Raw genomic sequence first — 17,321 nt, 5'->3', positions numbered from 1 at the left:
ATCTAGTCAACCACAAGTCCTAGTGGAAGTAGTGGAAAACAATGAAGAACTACTTCATTCTAAGAAAGAATATAGAGAAAACCACTGCCTTCCCAACCCTTGAAGGTCTCTATCCTAAGTGGGGTAGCTACAGTCAGGAGGATAACAATCCAGAAATAAGTGACAGAGTCTGTTACGTAGCTTATGCATTAAAGGATCAGATTTCTTTTAGAAAGTCTGTTGTAAATCGTGTAAGTTTCAGTCATCTATCATCCACACAAATCAATCACTACTAGAATACTAGTCGGCTAGGTAGAACTTATGGCGTTCTTTTTTCGGATTTTGAGAGGGGGGAAAGTTGGTCAATGGGATTTTGGTTCCCATTGACCAAGAATCCCATTTTTTTTTCGGATTTATGTGGGGACCAAGGAAAGTTTATTTTCCTAGGTACCACTTACCCGGGTAAATAATACCCATCTCTTAGGTGGGTAAATAACTTTTCCACCTAGGGGTAAAGTTGCCAACACTTGAATGGGATAAAAATGCCCTTTTTAATAATGGATTTGTATGGCTAAAATGGTCATTGCCTTATTTACATGACAAATAAAAGAGCATGGGTAAATGCATTTACCCGGGTAAGTGTTTGCCAGGAAAAACTTACCCAGGTAACTACTGCATTTATCCGAATAAATAACTTACCAAAAAGCGAACAGGGCCTATATGAAAAATTGAGATAAATGATGTAAAACACAAAATACCTAAACCCTTACAAGTAAGTATTGTCTGTTTGTGTGGTCAAGGAGAATGTGTCTATTCAGTGCCAAAATGGAAAGCCAGAAAATCATGAAAGATGGTAACTTCGCCTACCCTTTCTATTGTGACAATAACATTGGTTGTGGATTCTTTCTCTACAAGGACGAATTGAAAGTATGTCCTTATGGAAAGGGAGTGTGCAGAGTCATAGCATCTAAGTAGAAGAGGTCAAAAGGCAAAAAGGTTTTGGATCTTTGCAAAACCTATCAAAGAAGACAGATGCAACTTCTTTGCATGGATACCCAATTCTCATGAAAGAAGGATGGCACTGAGAATCAGTCTTAGTAGGCTCAGCCTCAACAATGATATCTCCACCACACTACCAATTGCATCAAACCAAAATGAGGAGTTTGATGAAGAGTTTCTTCTTACATTAGAAACTGAGGTTGATGGATAGCGTAGTGATGGCAGTGATCGTGAGCCATACAAGTGGAAGCTTTCCAGACCCTAGAGACATGATCATCAAAAAGAAATCAGGATAATAAAATTAGGGATTATCTGATAGAAGAGGTGATGTACAAGTCTTTGAATGTTGATTAGAAAACTTATTATTAATCTAATCCACATTTTATAATCCCCTTTATGTTTCTTGTTTTGTCTTGATTGATTTGTTCTACTCAAAAAGATTATGGACAATTAACTTTCTAAGATTAGCCACATATGCCTAGATTGGATGAAAGGCATCTTAGGGGAAACAAACTCACTACATCCCTAAGACAAGCATATTTAACGAGGCAACAATTATTTGATTATTATAGAGGTACTTTTTAATGCCTCCGATGCCATTTTTAGTCTCGTCAATTGATGGACAAAAATTACGAGTCATTATTTAGTTTCGCGCCCAACATACATCATTGCTCTTCTCAAAAGAACCCTTCCCTAAGTAACCTATTTTCCATCTCCGAACATCTTTCTCTGGCTCTCCACTTTTTCTTCCTCTCTTCTTTGTCTTCTTTATTCTTCATTCCCACTCACTCATCTTAGAATTGAAGCAGAGCACGTTTGAATCAGGTTAGAGGATGCATATCTTTTTCTTCAATGGTAAAACACCAAAATTTCTTCCATAGTAAAACTCTATTATATTTGTATGTTTTCTACTTCAATGGTATATTTGGATTTAATGACAAGGAATATAGGAAAAAAAATTATTAATGAAGTGAATGCATCTTCCCAAATACTAAGGGAAAGTTTTATCTCCCATGTGAAAATGGAGGAGCTTCAGATTTACCTCTTTCTTATGTGCAACAATCCACCGAAGGGAAAGGGCAACCTACCACAAGTATGAACTGTCATGGAAAGGGCTATTTGCCGCTAGATGAGAAATGCCTAGAGTGAATCTGAAGTATCAGTTACAAAGCATGGTGATAAGCTAGTCCTGAATGTTAAAGTGATTGGCTTGACACGTTCAAACAATAATCATTAATGCTTATCTTGATTAGATTAATAAAGCTGCACACTATTAAAGATAGACTTTTAGATTTTCCAATGCCTCTTATTTTAATGCATGTTATTATTATATTTAAAAGAGAGAGAGAGAGAGAGAGAGAGAAAGAGAGAAAGAGAATAGTAATAATATAAATCAAATAATATAAATAAGTTGAGGTTAAACAATCAAAAAATTATTAATTTAAAAAGTCCACTAAACTTTGACTAAAAATAAATATTAACAAAACATAGTAAATATTAAAATATGTTTCAATTCCACTTAAAAATCAAACTTAATAAACGCTAATAAAAATAAGAAATTTAAATATAAAAATATTAATTGATAGTTTTAAACATTTAATGATATTATTAGATAACTTATGAGTTGAGACCTTTATTGTGCATAATGAACTCATTAAAAATGGTGAAAATTAATGAAAATTTAAAATGCAAAACTCATTTTATTAACAGTATTTTATTGCAAAAATTACTGAATAATAATGAAAAATGCCTATAATTAATTAAAAATAAGAATTTTAAATATAAATATATTAATTGATTAATTAATAAATTTTATGAGTTGAGACCTTTATTGTGCATAAAGAACTCATTAAAAATTATAAAAATTAATGAAAATTTAAAATGTAGACATGTTATACTAACAATATTTTATTGCAAAATTACTCATATGCAAAACTTACTAAATAATAATGAAAAATACCAACAATTAATTAAAAATCCAGAAAATTATGAAAAGCCTAAACATAATTAAAATACAAAAAATAATTAAAAATAATGAAAATTAACAATAATTTATATTAATAAGGGTATTTACTGAAAATAATTAAAAAGTACAATTAATAGTATTTTATTAAAAAGTACCCAAGCCAAAAATTATTAAAAATATTGAAAATTAGCTGTATTTTTTATTAGCTATGGTATTTGTTTAGTTGTTTAATTTATTTTTACTAAAAGCAATATGCAAAAATAAATGCTGAAAATACTGAAAATTATTGAAAAATACTCATATGCAAAAATTACTAAATAATAATGAAAAACACCAAAATTTAATTAAAAATCCGAAAATTCTGAAAAACCTAAAGCTTAATTAAAATACTAAAAATAATTAAAAAATTAAATTAATTGTATTTTATTGCAAAAATTACTGAATAATAATGAAAAAAACGTGTTTTAACTATTAATAGTAATATAATTAACAATAATTATTTCTAAACTGTAATTAACAGTAATTATAGTTTAATTTATAAACAATAGAAAATTACATTTAATTACCAAAAAGTTATATTTAATTACCAGAAAATTACATTTAGTTAGTTTTAGCCAAGAAATTTGCAATATTTCTGAAAATATGATAATTTTCAAAAATTATTGTATTTTAAATAAATATGGTAATTTAATAATTACAATATTTTAATAACTAAGAATATTTTAATAATTAATAAAAAATAACAAATCATTTATAACTTAAGCAACTATTAGATCTATAAATTTGCAGGCTCAAGCAACTATTTTCTTTTGAATTAGGTCTATCTGATATATGCACCATGCCCACACATTATATGGGATAATCATATTCGAAGTCTAATTGGGTATCAAACTTTTGGAGTCCAATGATGGCTTTAGCAGATAGGGCTCAAGCTAAATAACCCCTAATAAGCTCAACTTGGAAGTTATATATGCATATATGGTAAATATTATTATATAATATTTAAATAACAATTTTTATATTAATATATATATATATATATATATAAATGTTATATATTTTTTTACACTAGACTATAATTAAATAAAAAAATTAATTTGTAAAAAATCATAGTTTTATAATTAACACTAGCCTCTTTATCAACAGAAAATGTGCAACCCCAAGCACGAGGATTCCCCATCCTTGATGAGGAGTGGGGTGCCTTGCCCCTAAATTCGCCCAACATTGGGGAGTGGTTGCCTTGCCCTGAACCTGCTTGACACTAGGGACAGGGTGGGGATGGAGTAGTGTCTTGACTATGGAGCAAGGACAGGGATGGGGTGCCCTCGCCTTGAACCCACCCCGTTGTCATTCCTATATTATTGTTAATTAATAGTGAAATTAATAAAAATGTTAGCTTTTGTAATTATTTTTATTTATTTAAAGTAAATCAAAATTTCATTTAAAAATAATAAAAAGAATAACAATTATTAAAATTACTACAAATTATTAATAAAACTAAATTTATTAAAAAATATTTATTCATATTAAATTAACAATAATTAGTTTCTATAAATCAACATTAAATGAAAAATACAATTATTAAAATTTTAAATATTAACAATAACTTTGAATACTTTTAGTTAATTAACAACAAATTTTGATTATATAGTAAATAAAATTATTAAATCTTTCAAATTTCCCGTGCATCACACGGGTCCCCACTAGTATGCCTTGAAAGGTTTTCGTTAGCTTCTCTGGGTGCTTCTGATTGACCTTAACCACAACTAGAGCTCCATTTTCAAGGGTTTCTATTCACCTTCACTTAATTTTTTTCTTAAAATTATCAGTAATTTTACTCAATCGATGAGACGAACATTTTTCTGGTTTCTATTCAATAAGACAATAACTTCAACCAAAAGTGTCAGCTGTAATAGGCTTCATCTCCTTGTCTGGGTAGACTGAAGAATCATTTTGTTTACTTACCAAGAAGACGTAAGAAGAACCATTTAGTCAATCAAGGCAAATGGGCTAGGATGTTAAGAGAAACCACGATTCTTCAGAACAGTATCCCTAAATTGATGAAGGAATGTCGTTCAGGAGTGGTTCTTTACGTACCATCTGCCATTTTGCATTATACACTACAAAACTTTTCTGGTTAATTGGATGGGATCCAAAAAGGTGGCAGACAACTTTGGTACCTCAAGTTCAGTGTCAACTTGGATCATTTATTTCAAAGGAACACTTCTAACTAGTTATGCAACTAATCGTTCATGATGCCTAGATCAACATCTCATCAACTCGGATCATATATCAAAGGGTAGAAAAAACCAATATGCACCTAATAAAAAATGTTTGTTTAATCTGCCATAATAGAACCTCAACAAAAATTCAGTCCAAGGTTCTAGTTATGCAGATAGTTCGTTTCAAATTCCTCTGAATCCAAATTGGAGGGAAGGAAAATTAGAAGAAAAAAAAGAGTAACTAGCACTGAACCACCTATAAAAGTATTTGTTTAATCAATAAGGTTGTAAAACATTTATATTGAATAGTTATAATGTTACAACATATTGTTGTGATAAAATACTAAAGTTGTGTTTGATTTCTATAGACCTATTCATGAGGAGAAATGAAAGAAACTATGCAGGGAACATTAAACAACTATCGTCAGTTACTTATCCAATGCAGGAAAAGCTGATCATGGAGCATATGATCTTAAAATTAAAATGAACTTCCACTAGATGGCTCAAAAACTCGCCTCCTCAGTGGTTGGCCGTCTCAAGTAATACCGCAAGCTATTGGCAAGAACCTGTGCAGTTCATTTGAAATTAATTTATATTATACATTGATATGCTATTGATGAGCACGTAAGGAACTTCCTAGTTTTTACCTGTTGGAGGGGCTTGATGATGGCTTTGCCCTTGTAGCTGACATAAAACTTTGCTTTGGCCAAGAGCCCCTAAATGCAAAAGAACTAAGGGTAAGATCCTGGTGCACAGTCTCAAACTAATAATGTATATGCAAAAGAAAGGCAAACGGATTTTAATTTTCTTATACTATGCTGTTATTAGTATTACTACCTCAGTGTCAAATTCTCCAGATTCAACTGAAATATTTATGTCTGTAATGATTTTGACAAGATCAACCAGTAATCCGGGGCGATCAGCAGCTTCCACATAAAGCATGCTGCAGGCAAGGATAACAATTTTCATCAACCTCCATGTTTTCTGAGTTCTGTATCTTGCATATAAAACTTGATCAGTGAGACTCATTTAATAATCTTCAAGGCTAAAGGTGAAAAGCTCTAGCTTTCACTTTGTAAGTCAAGCTAAAAGTGGATGAACTGCTTTACCACGAAGGACTAATTAGATGTTTGGCTAAGATAAAATTTACTGGGACAGCCTGGTCTTCTAAGTTTAATTCATATTTGTGATCATTCGGGGGATAAGTCCAGCCCACCCCAGCCTATTGAGAGAGGAAATGTAACATTTATACCTCCTATTTGGACCATCATCATAGACATTTATGTGAGTCGCAATATCCACATCAACCTGAATAAAGCAAAACTAAGATTCAGATACCTGTAAACAGAAAAAACTAAATAAAAGAAAAACAAAATGAAAGAAGATTGAGAAGCCATGCACACAATATATTCAAAGTTACATAAAGACCAGAGAAATAGCAAGACGCATTCAACATAGAGCAGACTTGCAGTCTAGTTGTGGACTACCACCATATGGTATAAGCCTACTACATTCCCTAAAAACAAAGTTCACTCTGTTGAGATGATAATCCTAACTATCCAGTCTATATATCATCTTTACAGTAAAAATAATGATGGCTATAGAAAAAGAAAAGGTTAATTCTTACAATTCATATTGTTATGATTTCCAATACTTTCAATTAAGATGTGTGTGTTAGTGTAAGTTAGACCTACATATCGTTATTGTGAATGGTAATACGGTATAAACCTATTATGTTCCCTAAAAACAAAGTTCACTCTATTGAGATGAAAATAACTATCCAGTCTATTTGTCATCTTTACAATAACAATAATGGTAGTAACATAGGGAAAGGTCAAGTCTTATACATCATATTGACAATCTCCATATTGCAATACTTTCAATTAAGATGCATATGTTAGTACAAGTTAGACCTACATAATGTTATTGCGAATGGTAAAGTCTGTATCTTAACAAAAGGGATAATATGAAGTCGAAATAAACATCCCTTTTGCTAACAAAGCATACAAAAATTACCATCTGCAGTAACATTCTTGTGATCATAAAATGTCATAATGCATGTTCTCAACCACCATTTCCCAACGCCCATGGTCATGTGATCATCTAGCAGAACTAGCAGTACCAATGACATATCCAGTTTCAGAGGGATACAGATCCAAAATTAGCATCTTATCAAAATCTGAGTAGACTTCAGATTCATATATTTAACCAAATTTGTTGAGACCCAAACACTCCTTCCAGAACCCACTAGGGGAGTAGAGCAGGCCAACACCCATCAGCCATTCACAAGGAGACAGACAAGACAGGCGATAGAGCCCCAGAATTAGTTACACTCAGAGTTGGTTACTCTGCCGCCAGAGGATATTCCATCCATGTTATCTGCCAGAGTTAGTTACCCAGAAATCAGAGGATATTCCCTCTGATATTACACCTGTAGGCCAGCTATATAAGGCCATCATCATATAATGAAAGCAATGAATGATTCTCCTTTAATTTTCTTCTCCCTGAGTCCAGTTTATTCCTTCCTTCCCTTCTCTTTTTCTCTCCATCTTCTGTTTCAGGAGGTCAAGCCTCCCTTGAAGAGGCTTCCGAGGTGAGCGGAAACTCACCAAGTTGGTATCAGAGCCAAGTCGCAGACCAGCTATGCCGCAGACAAGATCCTCTACCATGGAAGATAGAGTCGACCAACTTGAGATTGGGTTCCACCAGGTACTGAACGAACTCAGGGATCTCAAGGTGGTCATCTCTAACCTCGCCTCTCAACAACAGTCCAGCGAGACCAGTCATCCAGCAGGGGCTGACGCCTCTGCTTCCAGTAGCCAAGGAACTGGGTATTACCCCGCCGGAAAGGTCACTAAAATCAATTTTCCCAACTATTCCGGTGGAGATCCCATTCCTTGGATTTTCAGAGCAGAGAGATTCTCCGAGTACCATGAAACCCCTGCACACCAGCGCGTTGCCATCGCCTCCATTCACCTAGAAGGAGACGCTATTCTCTGGCTCCAGTGGTATCGACAAACCCATCCTCAGGTAACTTGGGCAGAGTTCACAGAAGCTCTGTGCATCCGTTTTGGGCCGACGGCGTTCGTGGATTACGACGAACTCCTCACTCGACTAAAACAGATTGGGACGGTAGCAGACTACCAGCTCGAGTTCGAAAGAATGGCGACCAGGATACATGGATGGCCGGAGAAGGCCTTGGTGGGGTGTTTTGTGGGAGGTCTCAGAGAAGACATCCGCCTGGAATTGAGAGCTCTTCGACCAGCAACAGTCATGGCGGCGGTGGGCATGGCTCGCCTGCAAGAAGAGAAGATCGATAGTATGCGCAGAACCAGCAAGCTATCCTACCCGAATGTGAGGGTTCCCCAGTGGGCCGAACAGAAACCCATGAAACAAGTTGGGGATTCTCAGAAGCCCATTTTTCCCAGGCCCACTGTGCCCTTCAAACACCTCTTGTGGGCTGAGATGCAGGCCCAACGCGAGAAGGGCCTCTGTTACAATTGTGATGACAAGTTTGGACCGGGCCATAAGTGCAAAGTCCAGCAAGTGTTTCTCCTTCAGACAGAGGATGAACCGGAAGGGACCGTCCCAGAACACGTAGAAGACTGTGAACTGATCTCAGATGAACCTGAACCTGTTGAAGCCAAGATCTCCTTACACGCCCTCGTGGCCCTCAACCCTCTTCAGTCCATGCGAGTTGAAGGAAGGTTGGTGGCCCGATCTGTGATGATCTTGATTGACAATGGCTCTACCCTGAATTTCATCACTTGCCGATTAGCAAGGCAACTAGGTATGACTATACAACCCACTCCACACTTTTCGATCTATGTGGCTAATGGAAGCCAAATGTTATGTGATGGTGTGTGCAAGAAGAAAAAGATCCTTATACAAGGCCACTATTTCGTGGTAGATCTCCACCCATTGGATTTCTCAGGGGCTGATATCATTCTAGGAATTCATTGGTTACGTGGCCTAGGGCCTGCACTTTGTGATTGGGCCAAAATGACAATGGACTTTTATCAGGATGGTCAGACTTGCCATCTACAAGGGGTGTGGCCTCCAAGTCCCCAAGGTGATACTGTAGCTTCCATGTTACGGGTCTCCAAGGATACTGGACAGCCCTTATTTATGCACTTAGGCATGCAGCCCACAGTTCCAACTTTAAACAATCAAGGCTGTGACCAACCCACGGAAGCCCAACACGAGGCACTACGATCGATACTCGATCAGTTTGGTGATGTGTTCAAGGAACCAAGCCAATTACCTCCAACCCGGGCCCATGACCATCAGATACCCCTCTTACCAGATTCTAAACCGGCCAATGTGAGGCCATATAGATACCCCTATTTCCAGAAGCTAGAAATTGAGAAGGCGGTAAGAGAGCTAATGAACAAGGGGCATATACAGACCAGCACCAGCCCATTTTCATCCCCTGTACTCCTAGTAAAAAAGAAGGATGGTAGTTGGCGGTTTTGTGTAGATTATCGGGCCTTGAATCAGATTACAGTGAAGGACAAGTTCCCGATACACCTCATTGATGAACTGCTGGACGAGTTAGGAGAAGCACATGTGTTCTCCAAACTTGACCTGCGATCCGGGTATCATCAGATCTGGGTTCACCAAGACGACATCCACAAGACAGCCTTCAGAACCCATGATGGCCATTATGAGTTTCTGGTTATGCCGTTTGGACTCACAAACGCCCCCTCCACCTTCCAGGCCCTCATGAATGACATTTTCAGGCCATTCTTAAGGCAAATTATTTTAGTATTCTTCGATGACATTCTGGTTTACAGCAAAGATTGGGACACCCATATGGAACATCTGAAACTTACCTCACCACTCTAAGGGAACATCAGTTACATGCCAAAATGACCAAGTGTTCTTTTGGACAAAAACAGATACAATACTTAGGCCATGTGGTTGCAGCAGGACGGGTCATGGCAGACCCAGAAAAGATAGATGCCATCCAAAAATGGCCCAAGCCCACTACTGTAAAGGCTCTCAGGGGTTTCCTTGGGCTTACCGGGTATCATAGGCGCTTCATTAAGGGGTATGGGCTCATGGCCGCCCCTCTAACGCGTCTGTTGAAGAAGGATTCTTTCAGCTGGGCTGATGAGGCCCAACGGGCCTTTAAAGACTTGAAGACAGCAGTTTCGAGCCCTCTAGTCCTTACTCTTCCGGACTTCACCCAGCCCTTTGAGATAGAGTGTGATGCCTCAGGTGCAGGGGTAGGGGCTGTCCTGATGCAGAAGGGACAGCCCATTGCTTACTTCAGCAAGGCCCTATCAGCCGCTCACCAGAACCAGTCCACTTATGTCAAGGAGATGATGGCAGTGGTAATGGCAGTCCAGAAATGGCGTACATACCTATTGGGACGCCAATTTATCATAAGATCAGACCAACGAAGTCTGAAGTATATAGCAGAACAAAGAGTGCACACCCGGAGCAGCAAAAGTGGCTTAGTAAATTGATGGGCTTCGACTACCGAATAGAGTATAAACATGGGCCCGCCAACAGGGTAGCTGATGCCTTATCGCGGGTAGAGGAGCTGGCCCAACTAACCTACTCTCAGCCCAGTTTTCCATTGTTTGAGGCCATACGGCAAGAGGCAAGGTCTGACCCACAGCTGCAGGACATTAGGGAAAAATTGAGGCAGGACCCTTCCCAGGTTGCAGGTTACCAAATTGTAGGACCAAACCTCTTCTTAAGGGCAAGCTCGTGATTGCTCCAAATTCCAGCCACAAAACTGAACTATTGAAGTTGTTTCATGATTCCACTTTGGGGGGACATTCAGGAGTGCTAAGGACTCTAAAGAGGCTCAGCAGCCACTACCATTGGGTAGGAATGCGCAAGGACGTGTTACACTATGTATCCGAATGCCAAACCTGTCAACAGCAGAAATACTCCTCACAGTCTCCCGCGGGCCTTCTACAACCCCTCAAGATTCCAGAGCAAGTATGGGAAGACCTCTCCATGGACTTCATCACCGAACTTCCCCGTTCTTTAGGGAAGGAGGTTATCATGGTAGTAGTTGACCATCTCACCAAGTATAGCCATTTCTCTGCCCTGCCTCACCCTTACACCACAGCAACGGTGGCTAACATCTTCATACGAGACGTCGCAAAATTGCATGGGACACCAAGATCCATTGTCTAGGACCATGACCCTGCCTTCCTGAGTTCATTCTGGAAGGAATACTTCCGATCGCAAGGAACCCAACTGCACCCATCCACAAGTTACCACCCCCAGACGGATGGACAGACTGAAGTTCTTAATCGGTGCTTAGAAGCCTACCTGAGATGCTTCATAGGGGAGAAGCCCAAACAATGGGCCCACTGGCTTCCGTGGGCAGAATACTGGTACAACACGACTTATCAGTCAGCGGCAGGAATGACGCCCTTCAAGGCTCTATATGGCAGAGAACCTCCTCCAATATTACCTTATGAATTTGGGTCGACTAAGGTGGCAGAAGTAAAGACTCGCCTACTGGCAAGAGACGAGATCCTTAGACTCCCAGCAACGGATGAAGGTCTACTATGACTCTCACCACCGCCCACTAGAGTTTCAGGTAGGTGATTTTGTCTACCTTAAGCTCCAACCTTACCGCCAGGTCTCAATGATGGGAAGGGCTTGGCACAAGCTAGCTCCCAGATATTATGGGCCCTATAAGGTGCTGGAGAAAGTGGGCCTTGTTGCTTACAGATTGGACCTCCCTGCTACCTCGAAGCTTCACCCGGTGTTTCACATCTCACTTCTCAAGAAAGCTGTGGGGAATCATACCCCTATCTCACCCAACTTACCCCAATTTACAGAGGAAGGGAACATTTACACGAAGCCTATCAAGATTGTGGATTTCCGATGGGTTCAGCGAGGAGGGAAGGTTGTGCCAGAAGCCAAGGTTGAATGGGCCGAACTGCCTCCAGAAGAGGCCACTTGGGAACCTTATCTAAGGATGAAGGAGAGGTTTCCCAACCTAGACCTTGAGGGCAAGGTCAGTGCTAAGGGGGGAGGAAATGTTGAGACCCAAACACTCCTTCCAGAACCCACTAGGGGAGTAGAGCAGGCCACCACCCATCAGCCATTCACAAGGAGACAGAGAAGACAGGCGACAGAGCCCCAGAATTAGTTACACTCAGAGTCGGTTACTCTGCCGCCAGAGGATATTCCATCCATGTTATCTGCCAGAGTTAGTTACCCAGAAATCAGAGGATATTCCCTCTGATATTACACCCGTAGGCCAGCTATATAAGGCCATCATCATATAATGAAAGCAATGAATGATCCTCCTTTAATTTTCTTCTCCCTGAGTCCAGTTTATTCCTTCCTTCCCTTCTCTTTTTCTCTCCATCTTCTGTTTCAGGAGGTCAAGCCTCCCTCGAAGAGGCTTCCGAGGTGAGCGGAAACTCACCAAAATTACAAATCAAATACTATTCTGTTATGTTAATGGTTACTTGGCAATCTTAGAATTAATTGAAATTGAGTCACATCCAAAATTTTTATTTTTCTTTTTTATGCTTGCATGTATGTTTATAAAGTGATTAGTATAGAGTAGTATGTACATAGAAAAATTGGTTATTCTATAGGTGGGGCATGGAACTAATGTGTTTTATGTTACCTCAACTCAACTGAACTAAATTATTTGTTGTGAACGTAGTATTGAAAGGGGAGAATGGAACTTCAATAAAATTTTAAGATGGCCGCCCCTCCACCTGGAGTAAACTTTGGGGTTTAAAAAATGGGGGAGAATAGATCTTATCTTTTGGTGCCTCCCGAACCTGTAGAAGGTGCGGAACAGTACAAAAAGTTGACTGTGAACTGTGAACTGCAGACTGCAAAACAAGAAGTGGTGTGAAAACACTTCTGTAGTTGACTGTGAACTGTGAAACAAGAAGTTGAAGTTTGCAAATAATATGTAATGGGCTGAGTCATGCCACTTGGCTACACTCTTTAAAACTGTATTTTCCCCCTATGAGGCAACCGGATCTTTGCAAATCAGTTTCTAAGATGAAACAACCCACAGGGTTCTGGTAGACTTGCATTCACTTACAGTAGTTGTTGTCTATACCACTGGGTTGACCAACTCTCTATTTATAGATGGTTTACAGCTACCCGAATGGACATAGAAATGCCGTAAAAGAGAGATGTGTCTCTCCTGAACAGTGTACAAGCCACCTACTTGAAGAGACACAAGGACACAAGGAAGAAGATAACACAATATTTAATACAAAGAATCATTTAAATAAAACAAGAAATGGTTAAAAACGGTTAAACCGAATTAAACTAATTAAATACAAGCGATTAAAAAGGTTATGGTGTGATACATGTACACACCCACACCCATGCCTCAACCCAACCTGGCCTGACCCAGCTCAGCACACACATGTGTGAAAAGCACCCACAACGCCTCATAAGCATGTGAATAGAATGTATAGTGTATTCTCCTCTAATGGGTCCCTAGCCATAGGGATAGCAAGTTATCTTATAAGACAAGCTCCACCTCTTTTCCTAAGCAATGTGAGACAAGGTGCTTCCACATGCTTAAAAGAGGCTAGGACAAGAGAGAAAATGACAAATTACAGAAAAAACAAAAGCAAGAAAGACAACTTATTTTTTGATAAATCAAGAAAGATAAAACTTATTCTTTTTGATAAATCAAGAAAGATAAAACTTTTCCAAAAAGAGAGGGAGAGAAAGATTTATATATTTCGAATCTTCCCTCCAAAAAGCATAAATCCAACAATCCCCCACAAGATTTAAAATATAGGAACAATCTGAGCACCAAGATGAAAAAAACTATTCATGTTGATGTCTTTTGGACTTCAATCAACACTTAGGTATGATCAGTGTTTTAAAAGGCACACCTCAGGCGCGCCTAGGCGCAGAGGCAAGGCGCGTTCCAGGCTAAGCACCTCGCCCAGGCCAAGGTGCATAAGACTTGAATAGGCGCTCACCTTTGCGCCTAGGCGTGTGCCTCAGGCCAGGCAATAGGCGACCCAAGCGAGCGCCTGTAATACACAATCTGAGTTAAAATAGGATTCGAAATAATATTAAAAAATAAAAAAAAAAACACAAAATAGGAAACTTACAAAAAAAGGAAGTTGAATTGACAGCCCCTTGCCAAAACTACCAAAAGAAAAAAAAAAAAAAAAAAAAAAAATTGAAGGGAAGGCTTCCTTCGTCCAAAAGTTAGACTTCAGAAGACAAACCAGAGCAAGTTGAAGCTCTTCAAGCTCAAGTTCGTCCAGTTCCAATCCAAGCCTGATTCCTGAATCAAACAAAGCTCATTCAAACAAGAGGCATGTTATTTATTTATTTATTTTTTGTTCTTCTTCTTCCTGTGGCAGTTAGCAGTCCAGGCTGAAACTGGGACTCCGCCCTATGTTTCTCCTTCTTCAACCTCTCCTTCTTCTTCATACAATACATGCATAAAAACAGGGGCTCCGCCCCTCTTATTTTTTTTTTCGATTTTTCTCAGTAAAACAGGGGCCTGTTAATGTTTTCGATTTTTCTCAGTAAAATAGGGGCTCCGCCCTTTTATTTTTTTTTTCGATTTTTCTCAATAAAACAGGGGCCTGTTATTGTTTCCGATTTTTCTCAGTAAACCAGGGCTCCGCCCTTCTTCTTCTTCTTCAGTTTTTTCAGCTCTTCTTCTTCTTCTTCTTCTTCAGTTTTCTCAGCAAAACAGGGGCTCCGCCCTCTTCCTTCTTCTTCTTCTTCGATTTTCTCAGAAAAACAGGGGCTACGCCCTCTTCTTTCTTCTTTCTTCTTCTTCTTCTTCAGTTTACACAGTAAAACAGGGGCTCCGCCCTCTTCCTTCTTCTTCTTCTTCAGTTTTCTCAGCAACAGGGGCTCCGCCTTCTTCAGTTTTCTCACTCTTCTTTCTTCTTCTTCTTCTTCTTTCTTCTTTCTTGCAGTCTTGTTTCTTGCACAAAAATAGGGGCTATGCCCCATTTGTTTTTTCTGTTTTTGTCATAAAAACAGGGGATTCGCCCCTTTTTTTACATTAAAGCAGGGGCTCTGCCCCATTGTTTTTCAGTTGTTATCATGAAAACAGGGGATCCACCCCATTTTTTTCAGTTTTTCTCATTGAATTGAAACATACTGCTTTTCAGTTTTATCATAAAAACAGGGAATCCACCCCATTTGTTTTCAGTTTTTCTCATTAAAATTGGGGCTCCACAGTCCACCCCATTGTTTAAAACTGCCATTACTGCCCATTCTTCTTTATAGTTTATACAAAGAGTCAAATACTTGCAAGTCTTGAATACTTGCAGAATTGCATGCTTGCTTCTTAGTGAGTTAAAAAAAATTCAGTTTTTTCATTATTAAATAGGATATAGTTTATTTATTTATGTTATTATCAAGTAGAACTAGAATAGTTTGTTTATTTTCAAAGATAGGTTCACAAATATGAGTATTGATAGTTGCAAATTGTAATTTGTTATTTGTCAATAGGAAATTTTGCCAACCGAGTAAAGAGATGGGAGATAAGTCCGGCAATACTCAATAATGCAATAGGAAAGACCCGGGCTGGAAATATTGCTATTTGCAAGATCCTAAGAATACAAATTCTGTCACTTGCAAATTTTGTGGCAAAGTGACAAATGGAGGGATCTATAGAGCAAAGGAGCATTTGATTAGTGGAAGAAGAAATGTAAAAGTCTGTCCTAAATGCCCGAAAGAGGTGAAAGAAGAGATATTAGCATACATGCATAGAAAAAAAATCAATTAAAGAGGACATAGTTAGAAGTGAAGAGGGCAGAATTCCTGATTTTGATGATTTTGAAAACATAATTGAAGATGAGGATGAGATGGGGGACAAGGTGGAAATTCTTGGTGTTGGCGGTGGTGATCACATTCCTTCTGCTTCCGGTTCAAAAAGAAGTTCTAAACAGCCCCCATAAGAAGGCAAAAGGGGCCTTTGGATAAATTTTTTCCTACTCCAAGCCCAAAAGAAATTGTGAATTTGAGAAGAGAACAGAAAAAGATGAAGCAAACCACTATTAGTGATGCGTATAATAAAGAAGGGAGAGAGCAAGTATGCATACACATTGCTAGGTGGTTTTATCAAGCTGGTATTCCCTTGAATACCGTACACTTGAAAAGTTTTGAAGCAATGGTAGAGGCAATAGGGCAATTTGGTCCGGGATTAAAAATCCCAAGTTACTATGAGTTGCGAGTTCCTTTCTTGAAGGAGGTTGATTATACAAAAACATTGCTTCAGTACCATAAGGACTCTTGGGAAAAATGGGGCTGCTCTCTTATGTCTGATGGGTGGACAGATAGAAAGGATAGGACCCTCATGAATATTTTGGTCCATAGCCATGCGGGGACAATGTTTATAGAGAGAATTGCTGCTTCAAGTGAAGTAAAGACAGCTAAGAGGTTGTTTATATTGCTTGGAAAGATGGTGGAGAGGACTGGTGAGAACAATGTTCTCCAAGTTATTACTGACAATGCATCAAATTATGTCCTAGCCGGTGAGTTTTATACTTTGTTATTAATTATTTCTGTTTAACTTTAGTCTTTTGACATGTTAAAGCCACATTTCTTAATTCTTATTTATTGAATTGTTTTCTTGTATTATTAGAGAAGTTTTTGATGGCAAAGCATCCTCATCTAACATGGACACAGTGTGCTGCCCATTGTTTGGACTTGATATTGGAAGACATTGGGAAGTTGCCTACTGTGAAGAGAACAATTGAGAGGGCAATTGCACATACTGGTTATATCTATAACCATCCGGGTTTATTGAACTTGATGAGGAAGTTCACAAATCAGAGAGAATTGATTAGGCCAGCAAAAACCCATTTTACTACTTCCTTCCTCACATTGCAGAGTATATACAAACAAAAAAAGAATTTGAGAGATTTATTCAACTCAAAGGAATGGAGTGATAACAAATGGATAAAAGAACCAAAAGGGAAAAGAATAGGGGAGACAGTCATGATGCCCACATTTTGGACTAATGTCATCTTTACTCTTAAAGTGTGTGGCCCTCTTGTTCGTATACTAAGGTTGGTGGATTGTGAAAACAAGCCTTCCAATGGGTTATATTTATGAGGCTATGGATCAAGCAAAGGAGACCATTGACAAGGCATTTGGTGGAAGGAAAGAAAAATATGAAGAAATTTTTGAAATTATTGATAAGA

General features: G+C 38.3%; 1 protein-coding gene across 4 annotated transcripts in view; it reads right to left on the bottom strand.

Moving 5' to 3' along the window:
* Positions 1 to 5,433: 5,433 nt before the first annotated feature.
* Positions 5,434 to 17,321, bottom strand: part of ACR11 (uridylyltransferase-like protein) — a 38,545-nt gene continuing 26,657 nt past the window's right edge. For 2 of the 4 annotated variants that reach the window (XM_088956552.1, XM_088956551.1), the window contains exons 7-10: positions 6,419 to 6,474; positions 6,004 to 6,109; positions 5,814 to 5,882; positions 5,434 to 5,732 (exon numbers count right to left, since the gene is read on the bottom strand). In XM_088956552.1, the coding sequence (XP_088812678.1) occupies positions 5,670 to 5,732; positions 5,814 to 5,882; positions 6,004 to 6,109; positions 6,419 to 6,474 (294 nt within the window). In that variant the 3' untranslated portion in view covers positions 5,434 to 5,669. Of the gene's footprint in view, positions 5,733 to 5,813; positions 5,883 to 6,003; positions 6,158 to 6,418; positions 6,475 to 17,321 lie in introns of all 4 variants that reach the window. The other 2 variants (XM_088956549.1, XM_088956550.1) reach the window with 1 other exon arrangement.

This window comes from Nelumbo lutea, chromosome 8, assembly GCF_056320005.1.
Source record: "Nelumbo lutea isolate HS-2025 chromosome 8, American lotus-T2T, whole genome shotgun sequence".
Lineage (NCBI taxonomy): Eukaryota > Viridiplantae > Streptophyta > Magnoliopsida > Proteales > Nelumbonaceae > Nelumbo > Nelumbo lutea.
Note: the sequence above shows the minus strand (reverse complement) of the source record. Positions and strands in the feature narration are given on the sequence as shown.